At 43.9% G+C, this 16799-nt stretch overlaps 1 protein-coding gene across 1 annotated transcript in view; it reads left to right on the top strand.

Moving 5' to 3' along the window:
* LOC145403091 (putative E3 ubiquitin-protein ligase HERC1) overlaps positions 1–16799 on the top strand; it is a 597230-nt gene that overhangs the window by 416815 nt on the left and 163616 nt on the right. Inside the window, 3 exon segments of the mRNA XM_080274923.1 lie at positions 1390–1486; positions 11612–11693; positions 16615–16737. Of these exon segments, the coding sequence (XP_080131049.1) occupies positions 1390–1486; positions 11612–11693; positions 16615–16737 (302 nt within the window).

Here is a 16799-nt window from a genome sequence, read left to right as displayed (position 1 = left end):
AAAGTGTTAATGCATGTTGGGGTTGTTTGTGCGTGGAAGCCAGTCGCCGAAAGGCGTGCCATTACCATAGTAACTGGTACATAGCCAGTGACCTACAGCACTGGCTGCCCATATCTTCACATACAATTTCACTTGCTCGTCTGGGCAGAATGGTGTATTAACAGATCTTTGGGGGATTTATTGTAGTAAGACTTCTGTAATATGTTAAAAACAAATACATTATAGCTGTTTAGTTGTTGTAGTGTTAAATGTGCTGAGATTATTGACATGCAATGGTGTCTGCCTGTTCTGCACTGGCTACTAGTAGAGACAGGCTGAAGCAGTTTGCAGTGTCACTCTGTCCCTTGTCATGGTAAGTTTTCCACTTATTTACTGTATTGTACACTTTAATTAGTCTTTTTTTTTAATGCCCAGTGATGTTCCCAAAGGTTATATATTGAATACATTCTGTGTTAGGGCCAGAAGAGGGACTTTGGGAATATTTCTGGATTTTGCCATATCAGTTAGCCATATAACTTGGATTTCAGTGGTGCCATATGTGTGGTTCGATTTGCACAGTAAAATTAAATGATACATTAGCAGCACAAATGGAGGGAGCACTGTACTTTGCTTTCACCACTTCTCCCAGTGTGTAATTGCTCACTCGGCATACTTTTTTTTAATGTGATGTTCCTGATATAGTTAAAAGCCTCCCTGCTCTCAGAATCCATGCACAGGGTTCCCACACATCGGAGGAACCACTATATAGAGGTAATGGGCTGTTGATGAATAGGCAGACTGAGGAAGACATGGGGCAAGATGGTGTGTGCTGACCTTAGATTTAGAGATATTACTAGAGAACTGGTGCAGAACAGAGGTAGGTGGAGGAGTGCCATCGGGTGATTCTGTCTGATTTATACTACACGGAAAGCAGACATTAAGCCAAAAATGATGAATTGACCTTGATATTTAGGTCTTCAGGGAGGACATTTCTCATTTAAATCTTGCCATCTTTGGTTGGGTTTATTAAGCATTCATTGGTCCTACATAGTGAAGAGTTTATGAAGGCTGTTGGTAAAGTGTCCCCTACAACTGAATAAAATTGTTTTTAGATAACAAGAATAAAGTGGAAAGGATGTTGGTATATGAAGGGGGTGTACATAATAATTTTGTTGTTGTTGTGTCCTCAGGCTTTAGGCTTACGTGGACATGAATGTGATGCACTGCAGGTATCTAGTCACTTCAGCCAGGCACTCCCAAAACTCTTCTTATTGAAATCATGTTGAAAGATTGTATGTGTTACGAGAATGAGGTGCATGATATGAATGGGTGAGTTTTGGTGCATAGAAAAACTGTACATCTTTGTACAGTAACACTGAGCATGTACTGCAGCTGGTTGATTCTTGTGAGGGTCAAGACCTAGGAGTGCGACGGGTCAACACTGGATCACTGCGCCGTGGTGGCTTGGTTGACATCCGCTCCTTCATGCTGCCACCACGAGCTTCAGGTATACAGTACAATAAAGGCTAGGGATTCAAAATGGCTGTGGAGATTTTATAACACTTCTTTCTTAGCAATTACTTGTGCACCGTACATTTTACTCTTCTCTTTTGTATCACTAATACTGACTTTGTTGATATCAAAGCAGTGTAAATAATGTAAAGAGAACCCCCTTTATCCAAGAGGGTTATGTCAAGGGAAGCTCTTTTTTTTTTTTTTTTTTTTTTTTTTTTTTTTTTTTTTACTGAATATTTGGATAAAGAAGTGGTAATGACTTGGGTCAAATGGGCCTGTGTTAAATGGCCCGAGACAATTAGTCCTGTGGGACTTTGCATCCCCATCATACATATTGGGGATAATATACTCTATACGCACTTACAGCACAGTCCCTGCTGTAGAAGAAATACAGTAAAAAAGCGAAAGCTGCACAGTCTATCTATCTATCTATAGCCTGACGCCCTAATCCCGCAAAGGGTGGCCGCAGACAAAACGCCTCCAAGTCGCTCTGTCACCCACCATTTGACTACCCTCTCCCCAACTCACCCCCCCCTCCCTCATATACCTCTCAACTCCATCCCTCCACCTCATCCTAGGTCTACCTCTCCCTCTCCCTCCCTCCACCTCACCTACATACACCCTCTTAGTCAGTCTTTCATTCTCCATTCTCTTCACATGTCCAAACCACCTCAGTGTATTTCTCCTAATCTTCTCAACCACATCCACATCCACCCCACATTGTTCCTTCACTTCTTCATTCGTCAACCTGTCCCTCCACGTCACTCCACATGCTCCTCTCAAGTAACTCATTTCCACTGCTCTCACTCTTGACTTGTTCCCCTCTTGCAAGGTCCATGCACAGTACTCTGTACAAATAATATATGTCATAAAATGTACAGTAACACAACATTTACCAGATGTTACATCTGAACTTTTACATTGGTCAGCTCAGGCCTGTCATCTTGCGTAAACTCAGCTGATCAGTGATACCAGAACTTTCCCGAGATACAGCTTTACTGTATGACTGTACCCAACCAGTCATAACATGTAGCCGTATTATTGTCAGTAAACCCCTCAAGAATAACAGACCATCAGCAGATAAAATATCTATCTATCTATCTATCTATAGCCCGACGCCCTAATCCCGCAAAGGGTGGCCGCAGACAAAACGCCTCCAAGTCACTCTGTCACCCACCATTTGACTCCCCTCCCCCCAACTCACCCCCCCCCTCCCTCATATACCTCTCAACTCCATCCCTCCACCTCATCCTCGGTCTACCCCTCCCTCTCCCTCCCTCCACCTCACCCACATACACCCTCTTAGTCAGTCTTTCACTCTCCATCCTCTCCACATGTCCAAACCACCTCAGTGTATTTCTCCTAATCTTTTCAACCACATCCACATCTACCCCACAACGTTCCTTCACTTCTTCATTCGTCAACCTGTCCCTCCATGTCACTCCACATGCTCCTCTCAAGTAACTCATTTCCACTGCTCTCACTCTTGACTTGTTCCCCTCTTGCAAGGTCCACGCCTCGCTTCCATACGTCAGGGTAGGGATCACAATACCATCATGCAGAGACTTCTTAACTTCCATACTCACTTCCCTATTTCTCATCACTGCTTTCAGCATGCCTACAACCTTCCTTCCCTGCTGTACCCTTTCACGCACTTCATCCCCCAAAGTTCCATCCTTACTCATCACACTACCCAAGTACTTGAATGCACTCACATTCTCCATATCCTCACCATCCAACCTCACTGCACACTCTGTGACTTCATTCCTCTCAAACACCATAACTTTACTTTTGTTTACATTAACTTTCAGCTTCCTCCTCCTACACACTGTCCCAAATTCATTCACCAAACCTTGCAACTCCCATTCATCTTCACTCAACAATACTGTATCATCAGCAAACAGCAACACCGGAAGCTTCCAAATCTCACCCTCATTCGTTAGGGCCACCCCCACATCCACTGCCCTACCTTGTACCTCCTTTACGACCCCATCCATATATATATTAAACAGCCATGGAGACATTACACACCCCTGTTTCAGTCCCACATTGAGATCAAAGAACTCACTCAGCTCACCATCCACTCGCACCGTAGCCCTAGCTCCCTCGTACATACTCTTCACAGCACTCAACAATTTCCCCCTCCACTCCATATATTCTTAATACCTTCCACATACCTTTCCTATCTATTCTGTCATAAGCTTTTCTCCAAGTCCATGAAGGCAGCGTACACTTTCCTTCCCTTCTCTAGATACTTCTCCACTAAACATCTTAGAACAAATATCTGATCTACACACCCTTTCTTCCCTTCCTAAATCCCCTTGTTCTTCTCCAACTAGCTCCTCTGTCATATGCCTAACCCTATCAATGAGTATTCTACCATATATTTTACCAGTCACACTAAGAAGGCAAATACCCCTATGGTTACCACATACTTCTCTCTCCCCTTTTCCTTTGTACAGAGGAACAATTATACCTGATTTCCAGTCCTCTGGAACCCTTCCCTCTTCCCAAGCCAATCTACACAACTTCCATATCCACTCCACAACAATCTCACCCCCATACCTAAGCATTTCACCACATACTCCATCAATTCCTGGGGCCTTTCCCAGCTTAATCTTCTTCATCGCTTCCACTACTTCCGACCTACTGATCTCTTCCTCCCTCCTCTCATCTCTTCTTCTCTCATCCATTCCCCAACCACTTATACTCACACTGCTCTCACTCTCTACATTCAACAAATCCTCAAAGTGCTCCTTCCATCTCCTCAATTTCTCTCTCTTCTCTACCAACAATCTATTATTCCTATCTTTCACTCCCCTACTATTTCCCCTTTCACACATCCTTACTTTCTTTACCTCCTTCCAAAACAATTTCTTACTCTCCCTCCATTTCACACTCAGATTCCTCCCAAACTCTTCATCCACTTTCTTCTTACTCTCCTTCACCAGTCTCTTAACCTCCCTTCTCCTGCTCACATATACCTCTCTCTCTCTCTCATCTTCTCCCCTACCTCTACTCCAACCATTCACCGTATGCCTTCTTCTTTTGTTCCACAGCTCGTTTCACCTCATCATTCCACCATGCTGTCCCTTGCACACCCTTGCATCTCCTCCTCACTCCACAAACCACCTCACACGCTGCGCTTATCTCTTCCGTGAATATCTTACATACGTCTTCCACCCCTTCCATCTGCTCTAGCTCATACCTTCCCAATCTTTCTTCCACTATGCTCTTATACTCTGTCCTCTTCTCACTATCTTGCAATTTCTCCACTTTTCTCACAGGAGCTGTTTCCTCCTGTCTTCCCCTTCGCCTCCTCAACCACTTTCTTTGCAGCTCTACCTTGGCCATCACTAAGTGATGGTCCGAGACTCCATTCCCCCACCCTCTCCACACCCTTGCATCCAACACTTGTCTTCTCATTCGCTCATCCACACACACGTAGTCTATCATTGCCTTTCGTTCAACAAGTTCACCATCCATCCTCCTCATTACTCTCCATGTATACCGGTGGATCATCTTATGACGAAAGTAGGTGTTGGCTATTGCCAACCCCTTACCAGCACAGATGTCCACCAAAGCACTACCATTCCCATCTACTTCTGCTGGCACACCCCACTGACCAACCACTCCATCCACTCGTACATTCCCGACTTTGCCATTCATGTCTCCAATCAACAGCACTCTCTCGCTCCTCTCAAACTTGTCCATACATGCTTCTACTCTCGCCCAAAACTCATCTTTCACTCTTGCCACTCGATCCTCTGTTGGAGCATACACACATACAATCGCCCATGCTTGTATACCTACTTTCATCCTCACCCATACAATCCTTGCACCCACTGTTCCATACTCTCTTATATTCTCCTTCCACTTCTTGCTTATCATCAGACATACTCCCTCTCTTGCCCTCTCATTCTCACTGACTCCCGCACATATACCTACACCGTATTCCCATTCTCTCATCCTTTCACCTTTCCATTTAGTTTCAGTCAATCCACATATATCCACTTTTGCATCCTCAAGCACCTGGACAATCTCTCTCTCTTTCACTTCATCATTCACTCCTCTCACATTCCACGTTCCTACTCTCAGAATGTCCTTTGTCCGTTCCTTAGTCGTCAACGTATGGTCCGTCCGGGTCCGAGGCGCTTTATTTGCTTTTTTAGTTAGTTCTTTTTACGGGGTGGGGCACTAACCCACCACCAACCCTTTTAGTCGCCTCGTACGACAAGCAGGGATACTGGGGGAGTATTCTTGAAACCCCCCTACCCCCAGGGAATAAGAGGATTCGAACCAGCGCTTGCAACTGCCTGAGTACAGCAGCTTACCAAGCGAGCCATTTCGGCACCCAGAGTAGGAGAAGACTTGAGGAGGGGGTGAAGGATTGAACTCGGTACACCCGCAGTAGAGTCCCAGGCCGCTCCACCTTACATAATAACACAACAATCATAGCTGAATATTGAAGGGAACTACGACCATAACCTATCCGCCAAAACAGTAGCAGAAGAGCTGTGTTACCAACTTCTGTACTGTAACACAGTAGTCATAGCTAAATATAAAAGGAAAATAACAGCTGTCACCACACTGCCAAAAATAACGACAGTGTAGTGCTACCAACTAAATATTTAGTGGCAACCACTTCAATTTAATGATAATTTTTAATGCCTAGTAGCAAGAAATTGGCTGAATTGTGGTTTTTACAAAATGACAAAAAATCTAGTTGTGTTTTGATGATTTTTTACAAAGTTTTAGAAACAGTTTAGAGATCATGTACTTTTTACTTGTTCTTTTCAGATTTTTCTCAGTAGTAGCTACATTCCAGTAGTTTTTGAGAACATATTTAGTTATATATGTGGCTTGGAATTGGCACCCCTACACTGCTGAAAGGGTCAGTTTTATATGGGACTTTGTATTTAGAGCTCAGATAAAAAAAATGTAAGTACCAATTCAGGTTTTGAGGTACATTGTAGAAAATGGCAATATGGACAAGCAGAAATTAAGAAATTGGTAGTTCAAATAAAAGGGGTTTCTTGATCTAGAGGAAATGTTCTGTGGAGAATATATTGCAAAGAAATAGGTGTGTAACAAACCCTGCAGTGCCATAAAATAATTTGGCCATAGATGGGATCAAATTAGATATATTAGTGATTTGTCAGGCTGAATGAAAGCATAATATACCGGTAGTAAGTCTTCATTATAAGTCACCATTTAGAGTCACCAAATAGAATGTTAAGAATTATTAACCCCTAAATACCACAATTCGATCTGGCTCGTCTGCCACTGGAGCCGCAATTCGGGGGTGTTTTTTCGACTTTCACCAAGGGGAAAATCAATATGTTCTGGCTAAAGAGGAAGAATTTACACACCTGACAGCGCAATCAGCAACCCCCTAGGCCTAATAATTACCACACAATTGAGGGTCAAAGTTAAAAAAAAATAAAATAGTTACCTCCCAAAATTTTTGAAAGCCCCCATAGTTTTGATAACTAACTATTTCTATTACTGAAATAGGTCATTGCAATATCATATGTCACACCAAGCCCGAGAACAGGTGTTTTGGGGTGTGGGGAGATTATTTGCTTTTGGGGAGATAAAGTACCCTGTGGGGAGAAGGTTTGTAGGTACAGTATGGAGGTTGGATAAAACCATCTTTTCTCATCAAAGTAGAGCACTTTAGTTTGTTCTTGACCAACTGCTATGAAAACAGATGTGTATGTACGTGTGGGGAGATAAAATTCGATCGGGTAGAAGGCCCACAACGAGTACATTGAACCTTGGGAGATCATTTACGGTAACAACCAATTTGGCTAGCTGAAACAAACAAAATCTATGTGATTTTGCATATCAACCATGCAAGCAGGTGTGTTTGCAGGTGTGGGGAGATAATTGTGCAATGGCACAGCTTTCGGGACTTTGGCGAAAGTTTTGCCATTGCACTTGACATCTCAAAGGCTTTCGATCGAGTCTGGCATAAATCTTTAATTTCCAAACTGCCCTCTTACGGTATCTATCCTATCTGTGCCTTCATCTCCAGCTTCCTTTCTGGTCGTTTTATAGCCGCTGTTGTAAACGGCCATTGTTCCTTAAGGCTCTGTCCTAGCACCAACTCTCATCCTTTTATTCATTAATGACTGTCTAAGCTGTACATCTAACCCTATCCACTCATACGCTGATGACTCCACCCTTCACCTTTCCATTCGGTTCCCGCATCGCCCATCTCAGCAGTTACTTTAACAAACAAGGGATGAGGCTAAGGCACACCTAATGTCTGACCTGGCTCGTATCTCTGACTGGGGTAAAAATAATCTTGTTGCTTTTAATGCAAAGACTCAGTCCCTACACCTATCAACCCGACAAAATCTTCCTCAGGTGTATCCACTAATGTTTAATAATATTCAGTTTAATCCTGCATCATCCATGAACATGCTTGGGGTTTCATTTACTCGGGACTAATCTTGGAAAGATCATATTATATCGCTTGTAAAATCTGCTTCCAAGAGATTGGGTTTGCTAAGCTGACTCCGTTCCTTCTTTATTCCTGCACAATTGTTGACTCTATACAGGGGTTTTATCCGACCCTGTGTGGAGTACAACTCTCCTGTGTGGGGAGGCTCCCCACATACAGTTCTTCTCAATAGGGTGGAGTCAAAGGCTTTTCGTCTCATTAACTCTCCTCCTCCTACTGACTCCCTTCAACCTCTGTCTCTTCGTCGCACTGTTGCATCTTTATCTCTTTTCTATTGCTACTTCAATGGTCACTGGTCCTCTGAACTGTCTGCATTCATTCCTCCACCTCTACGATGGGCACGTAGCACCCGTCTAGCGGCAAACTCTCATCCCTTTTCTGTCCAACTCTTTAATGCAAGAGTTAACCGTTACTCCCAGTACTTCATTTATGCAACAGGTCTACTCTGGAACTGTCTCCCTCTGTCTGTATTACCTGCTTCCTATGATCTCCAGTCTTTCAAACGCAGTGTGTCCAGGCATCTCGAAATGATCAGATCTTGAATATGGCTCTCTCTGGTGTTTTGTTTTTCTCTTGGAAGGAACACCAGTTGCGGGCTCGCGGCCTTTGGTTCCTTCTTCCTCACATTAAAAAAAAAAAAAAAAGCAGTCATGGTCACCATTTTTTTTTTCACTGCATTTTTTATTGCTTTGTGTATTTAAGTGGTCTCCTCTTGTCTCTCTTGTGCCAGTGAGGCCTTGGAGTGTTCTTGTTCACCTAAGTCTTGTACTTTTTTGGTGAGGTTTGCATTCACTGATTTTCCTTGCCATTTTCTGTGGCTTGCCAGTCTGCTTACACAGCTGGTTTTTCTACCTTTGTTTCTGCACCTTTTTTCTTCTTTAGATTTATATTCCCTGCATGTCTGTGTTGATGTAGTGCTGCCTACTTCTTCCTTAGCCTTTACCATTCTGTTTCTGTGCCTGCCCTCCTTTCTTCCTATTTCTCCCATCTTTCCTGTCACTTCTTATTGTTTTTCTTTCCCCTACAGGTGGCTTTACATCGAGTGACAAGCCAAATGGTTTCATGTAAGCCAAGAAACCATTTGCAACGCTGGGTGGTAACCATATAACCAGAACATACGTGCTCCCTACGTGTCAGCAAGTGGGTTGGTGGAGGGTTGGTGCCCCTCCCCGTAAAACAAATAACTCAAAGTCAAATGACCACCCCTTACGGGATTGTGGCATCTGGCAATAGATAGATAGATAGATGTGTTCTCTGTTGCTTGTCACTTTCATCTTTTGCTGTTTTTGTTGTCTTTGCAGTTTTTTAGCACTGCTCACCAAGATTAGGATTCTTTTCTTCCCCCTTATTTTATCTTGATTCCTGGGCTTTCATATGTTCATCCTGCCTCATTTCCTTCTCAGAGGAAGGAATGGCTAGTCTGGCACTTTGATGTCCATCCCAGCTCAGCATTTTGCTGGTGATCTATGGTGACACCTGCTGCATTCTCCCTCTAAGGCTGCTCATTCATGCTGTCCTTCTGGTCATTTGGCGTCTTAGTGCTGCGTGTGAGCCCTTTAGATTTTTATATATATAAACTTCAACCCACAACTGTTCAAGTCTAACTGTTACAGATATTTTATGAACAGAGACACCAGTAATCTGGTGTATGGATTTTTTTTTATTTATTTGTTTTTCCTTCCTCTGTTCTGTTATTTAAAATATATATATATATATATATATATATATATATATCATCATCATCATCATCATCATCTGGACCTCCTTTCCCACCCAAGGGCAGGGTGAGGAGTAGCAATCTCCAGACAGCCCAAAATTGCCCAATCCAATGGGCCACGCTTCCATTCACTCATCATTCAAGCCCCCAGAATCATGGTTCTATCGGATACGCCAAAAACATTCACCACGTTCTGTAGCTTCACATAATCGTATCCGACAGAGTCAATCCAGACACTGCCACGTTAAAATGGGGTGCCAAAAATCCCTGATCATGCACTTCTCCTCACAAAATTCATCCAGCCAGCTCGATCTCCTGTCAGTTCCCTAGCCTCACCAACTTCCAAACCACTCTTCCTCACACATTCATCCACCATATCTCTTCACCTTCTCCTTGGCCTACTTCCCAGGGCAAAGGCTTCAGGGCCTATTTCTCAAGGGCAGTGTCCTATCCTAATGCCCAGTAGTCTCCTTCACCTCCATATATCACCACTTCAGTGCTAACACCCACCATCCATATTGAATACATGAATACATTCTAGGGCTATCTCATGCAGGACTGGTGTGTTGGTATTAGTGGGGGTACTTTTACAATATGTCGGCTGGTCTTCTGATAGATCTAGGAAGTTGTTTTTATGAAATTCAAATCCTTAAACTTTTCCCTGCCCCAGCTGGGATTCGAACTTGGGTCATTAGGACTGCAGGCCACCTCTCTACCGATTCAGGCATTGTGAGATGGTTGGAAGCAGGACACCTTACATACCAATTCCCGCACCATGTGGGGTTTATCCTATTGGCTGTCTCTGGTCTCATTATGCTCTGTCTCACAAATTGCTTTGAGCAAGGAGAGTTTTGCCACAGAGTCCTCCCCCTTCCCAAGGAATTTCCCTGGGTCCTGTCTTACTCCATTTGCTATATTTTTTTGTCCATGATTGGTTTGATGTTTAGCTCACTGGGGCCAGCAAACACAATACCACCTTAGCGTTCCATCTACCAGACACTTGACATCTCCCTGGGCGTACCTTTCTAGAGGAATGCCCCACATTTGTTTTTAATGGACATCCCATATGCTCATAGTGTTTTGCACAGACCTCCCCTTTCAGGCTAAACTTCAAATTAGGTGACATCCTGAACATCCTGAAAAGTCCCAATTTTTGACCCCAAGCAAAGTCTTGATAATTGATCTTGTGCATGTCACCATAGGTCATCAGTCTGTAAGTTCACCACATTTGGTGGCTGTAGCTTTAATCCTCCATGGAAAATTAGGTTGATCAATCTATCTATCTATCTATCTATCTTTCTATCTGTAACCATTGGCCTTAATCCTGTAAGGGGTAGCCACAGACAAGTTGCCTTCATGTTGCCCAGTCCCCCACCCTGGTCTTTGCAGTCCCATGATGACCTCCATGTCAGTTCTCAAGGTTTCCTGTGTCAGTCCAGAGTTTGCTTCTTCTTACCATCCTAATGCAGGGGAGCTTCTTTATGTTTCAGTGCATAGTAAATACTTTCTTTGATGAGATTTCTCATACTCAAGGGGACTGATACATGGGACTTTATCTTATGCTTAGCTTGAGATTAGTAGCTCTTAGACACTCTGCACTCCATATCTGTAAAAAGAGGGTTATATTGTAAAATTTATTTTTTAACTAATTTTCTTCACAAAACTCATTCCCCTTACATGTATTCATCATTGTTCCAGTCTTTAGGCCACTTTGCAGTTAAAGATATCCTTGTATTGCAAATGCATCAGTGTTTTTTTACCCATAGGTTAATGCTGTAGTTATAATACCAGTCTCTCTCTCTCTCTCTCTCTCTCTCATACAAGTGAATTGCAATGAAATCAGGTCAGCTTTAGTTATCTCTTGTTACTGAGATCAGCAGTGTGTATTTGTTCTTTTGTTCCCTTCACCATTGATTGTGATTACTCAGGGCGTGGTGGTGGTGAGGGTCGGGATGTTGAAGCATCACGGCCGCCCCAACACACTCGCAGTGAAGGACGTCTCAGCCTTGGGTAAGCCACTTATATTTTTCACTTCATCCTCAGGCCTGTTGCTGACAATTAATCCAAGTGATGTCCTTGTTAGTTTATTGTTGCTGTTACCAGACAGTTATATTCAACATTGGAAAGGCACCTCATATTGAAAGGGTTTAATTATGCCATACACTAAGTGCTTCAGCTCAAAAGTCTATTTTAAGATGAAGAAAATTATCATGAAATAGCAAAATTAAAATTGATAAGTCATTCCTAGGATCAGTAGGGTAAGTATAACGCAGGCTAAAGCATTTCATAGACTTTATTTTGCATTTGCTCTAGGTTTCATATGCTTTGTCCTTGCATCCAACATGGTAATTAGGTCACACAACACTGCCGTACTGGACTAATTCTGTTCTGAACAAATAATATAACTCTGTTAGGAAGATTCTGTAGATCAGACAAAACTCTAATGTAAGGCACAAAGATATCTAGAATGTTGTAATCAGTGGTAGACAGACACACAAAAATGCAGTTTAACATTTAACAGAATGGTATTGTCCAACATGCTAGTAGGCCTATGGTGTTAATGCACCGGTAAGTGCAAGGAGACTGAAGCAGTGTGATGTCACACCAAGTTAATGTTTTAATTGACCGCTGCACCTCTCCCATGCCATACATGTTCTCATTGGCTGGGGCACCTTTCCTGAGACATGTCAGAATAATGGACCCCCCCCCCCCCCCCCCCCCAAAAAAAAAAAAAAAAAAAAAAAAAAAAAAATTATGCATATCTGTGTGAAGCAAACCATAGTAGTGTAAGTGTTCCATATTTTATTGTATTATCTCATTTATAAAGCCTCCAACGTGCTCTGTTACATCATCCCAGGTCTTTCTCGGTCTGACTCTCACAACTCTACCCCCATCATTCACACTTCTCACTTCCTGCATCCAATTATCATCCTCTATCCTCTCAATATTCCCAAGCCATCTCAGTCTACCCATCCTCAGTACAGCATCAGCACACTCCAGTTGCACCCTTCCTCTCATTTCATCCTTCATAATCCCAGCCCCTCCCCCCCTCCAGGCCTTACATTCATGGACTCACTACACATCCATCTAATCATTATCATTTCTGTACATTTGAGCCAACAAATATCCTTTTTTTTACTGCCCAGGTCTCAGAACAATACAGCAGTACACTCCTAAACACATGTTGCATACAAGGATCCCATAGTATGGAGAGAGAGTCCTCTCAGTGTCAGGAGTGACAACAGCTCCCTGAACTTCCTCCAACCACTCCTTACTCTAGCCACAGAGCTATTTTCAGTCCCACTGTAACACATAACATGTCCTCTAAATAACAGAATTTCTCTAATAATAATCTGGCCTTTTGTTTCTCAAAAGCGCCAGTTCTTCCTTTTGGGAGTTCACTAGCGCTCGACACATACATTATTTTTACAGTTACAAGAATTGTGACATTGCTTGTATATAATACAAGCTACATCATATATACATGAAAGTGGCAATAATTAAACCCTATAATCATCTGTCATAGTACCTCTCTCCAGGTCATAGCATTTTGAAAAAAGAAAGGCTTTCAGCTGTCTCTTAACCCCTGGATGCCGGTCCACATCATATGACGTTTTAATTTTTCGTGGGCATATTTGAACTTAATAGTGCACTATATGGAGAGGATGGAGGGTCAAAGACTGACGAAGAGAGTGTATGTGAGTGAGGTGGAGGGGGAAAGAGGGAGGGGGAGGCCGAGGATGAGATGGAGAGATGGGGTGGAGAGGTATATGAGAGAGGGGGGTGTGAGTTGGGAGCAGGGGAGTGAAATGGCGGGGGACAGGGCGACTTGGAGGCGATTTGTTTGTGGCCACCCCAAACGGGATTGAGGCGTCTGGCAATAGATAGATAGATAGTATTGTCCCGGCATGGCTGGTGCGCGGGGTCACGCTGGCTGGCCTGGGGGGTGGGAGGGGAGTCCAGCAGGGAGGAGGGCTGTGGTGGAGGGTGATGGGAGGACAGCTTAGGGGGAGTGTGGCCTGGTTCAGGGTAGGGACAGGGGTCGGGAGGGGTTGGGTGGGTTGGGTTGGTGGGGAGGGCTACCAGGGGGCCCTGAGGGGTGTGGGGGAGAGTGTATGGGTGCTTGAGTACACTTGTACTGACCATAGCCAGGCTTTAGGGAGTATCATATTTCAAGAAATACTAAAAACAGTGAAATAATGTGTAAATAGTGTGTAAATGATAGTTAATACCTAAATAGACATAAATTTGTTGGAATCTATGTATCATGGAAAACATAAAATAAGCCGATCTTTAATAGTTACTTTCTTGTGTTTTTTTGCTATTTTAATTGTAATATTGTGTTCATATGATATTGTGAATTAGTGAGAGAAACAAAGACACACTCAACATTTACTTTGGTGCGAGGTAATCATCCCTCCTCTCTCCAACACACCACCGCGACCTTGAACATCCTTATCCCAGCCGCCACACACCAGCTCCCTCACACCACACCACCACCTCCAAATCGCCAACAGAGAATAAGTACGCACTTTTTTAAGTGTTTTTGGTCATTTGTGATTGAATTGTAATGAAAAAAAATATCATGGGGAAAACTGAGTTTCCTGAAAACAACCTGGTTCTGGGACGTTGATAGGTCTACCCATGCCCAGTGCCTAGGGGTTAAAGGATTCAACAGTAGAGAGTTGTCTTATGGACAATGGCAATCTGTTATATAATCTAGGGGCTCTGTATGCAAAAGAACGATCAGAGAAAGATGACTGGTGAATGGCTTCTGGCTCATCAAGACGCAAGGAATCATCTTCACTGCGTAACATCACACCTGGGCGTGTTGATGGGAGTTTTAACAATTCAGGAAGATACTTTGGTTCACCAAACTTAAGAACCTTGAATGTAATAAGACACAGTTTAAATTCAATTCTAGCCTTTACTGGTAACCAATGCAACTCAGTCAGAAACGGGGTAGTTGAGGTTCTCGGGAGGAGACCAAAGATAAGCCGTGCCGCCCTGTTCAACACAGACTGAACTTTTGTTAGTACAGTATATTATTTGGAAGACCAGCCCACAGTGAATTACAATAATCAACACGAGACAAGACCACTGCATGGACCAATGTTAAGAGGCACCGTCTATTCAGGAATTTTCTCACAGAATACAGATTTCTGATATGCAAGTTACACCCTCTTACAACCTGATTAATATGTTCTTCGTAATTTAACTTAGAATTAAAATAAACACCCAGATTTCGAACAGAACTGACTGGATGCAGCTGTGACACGCCAATGTTCAAAGCCAGGGCATTGTCAGTGTCATCACCCCTTCTGTTTCCTCTGATGTTGATGATCTCAGTTTTACCATCATTCAGCTTAAGTTTCCTCTTCGTTTCGTTTCGTTTTTAAAGGCTCCAACATGCTTGCATGTGTCGGCCTTGGTCACCTAATGGCGGCTCTCCACGCTGCACGATCCATTGCAGCCTCCCTGTTCAGTCCCTTAACCCTAAGGTCACACTTAATGACCTCGTCCCATGTCTTTCTCAGTCTACCCCTCATAACCCCACCCCCAATATTAACACTTCTCACCTTCCTCACCCAATTATCATCCACCATCCTCTCCATATGTCCAAACCACCTCAATCTACCTCTCCTCATCACAACACCAATACACTCCAGTCCCATCCTACCTCTCAACTCTTCCATTGTAAACCCAGCCCCTCCAGGCCTTGGACGCAGGGACGCACTGCACATCCACCTAATCATTGTCATTTCTGTACGTCTGAGCCGGCGAATGTCTTCCTCCTTCACTGCCCAGGTCTCACTGCCATACAGCATTACACTCCTAACACATGCTGCATACAAAGACCCCTTAGCACGTAGGGAGAGCCCTCTCAATGTCAGGAGAGGCAAGAGCTCCCTGAACTTCTTCCAACCACTTCTCACCCTAGCCACAGAGCCAGCTCCAGCCCCACCTCCAGCACACAACATGTCTCCCAAATAACAAAACTCTTCCACACACTCAAGAGATTCACCAGCAAGTTCAATCCTTTCACGTCTGACGATCTCCACCTGCTCACCCCGGCACGCCGTACACATAAAATCAGCATTATCTTGCAGTCTACCTCTGATACCACTACATCTCTTATGCACCCATTTATCACACACACCGCACAAGATGGAATTACTTCCCACGCCCTTGTGGCAAACTGCACATGGCCACTCTCCCTCGTCTTAGCCATCCAAATCTTAATATCAGACATTAGAGATTCAAACTTTGTCTTAGTATCGTTGATATCTGACATCTTAACATAGAGCTAGGATGGGACTGGAGTGTAATGGTGTTGTGATGAGGAGAGGTAGATTGAGATGGTTTGGGCAGTGGAGAGAGTGGGGGATAATAAATGGGGGAAGGAAGGTGAAAAGTGTGAATATTGGTGGTGGGGCTATGAGGGGTAGACCGGGAAAGACATGGGACGAGGTCATTAAGTGTGCCCTCAAGGTTTAGGGACTGAACAGGGAGGCTGCAATAGATCGTGCAACATAGAGAGCCACCATTAGGGTACAAGGCCGACACATGCAAGCATGTTGGAGCCTTTAAAAACTAAACGAAACGAAATGATTCCACAGTGCCTCTGTGAACCCCTTGAGTGATTTGATTTCCAGAGGCTTGCTTTTTCTGTCTCTCATTTTTGTCATAATTGTGTAAATAAAGGGGGAGACAGACCACAAGCCCTGCCCACGCACACTGTCACAAGTCCAGGCATGGGACCTGGGTCCCATAGTCCACCAGCTGTGGCCAGTGGCTGTGGCAGTTGCCTCAGGGCACTCTGCCAGGACAGCTACAGGGACACCCTCCAAGCACATCTTCGCATTGTGACTGCCCCACTATTACAGCATACACCCACTGATAGGGCTGCCTCCTGAGGTGCTTCTCCCAGGTTCAGGCCCCACTGTATTGTGCACAAGTGGCAGCTTGGGAACAGCAATGCCTTGTACCCTCTGGCACAGATCCGAGTTCCATCCCATCCTGGTCGCAAGAACTATGTGGGGCCTCCCCTCAGGTCTGCCACTTGGTAGCAGGGGCAAAGTTTTCTGGCCGCATGCCTTTGCTGGCATCATCCCC

This window comes from Coenobita brevimanus, chromosome 60, assembly GCF_032717465.1.
Source record: "Coenobita brevimanus isolate Jiangsu-jjx chromosome 60, ASM3271746v2, whole genome shotgun sequence".
Classification (NCBI taxonomy): domain Eukaryota; kingdom Metazoa; phylum Arthropoda; class Malacostraca; order Decapoda; family Coenobitidae; genus Coenobita; species Coenobita brevimanus.
The sequence above is the reverse complement of the archived record's forward strand: the minus strand, read 5'-3'. Positions and strand labels throughout refer to the sequence as shown.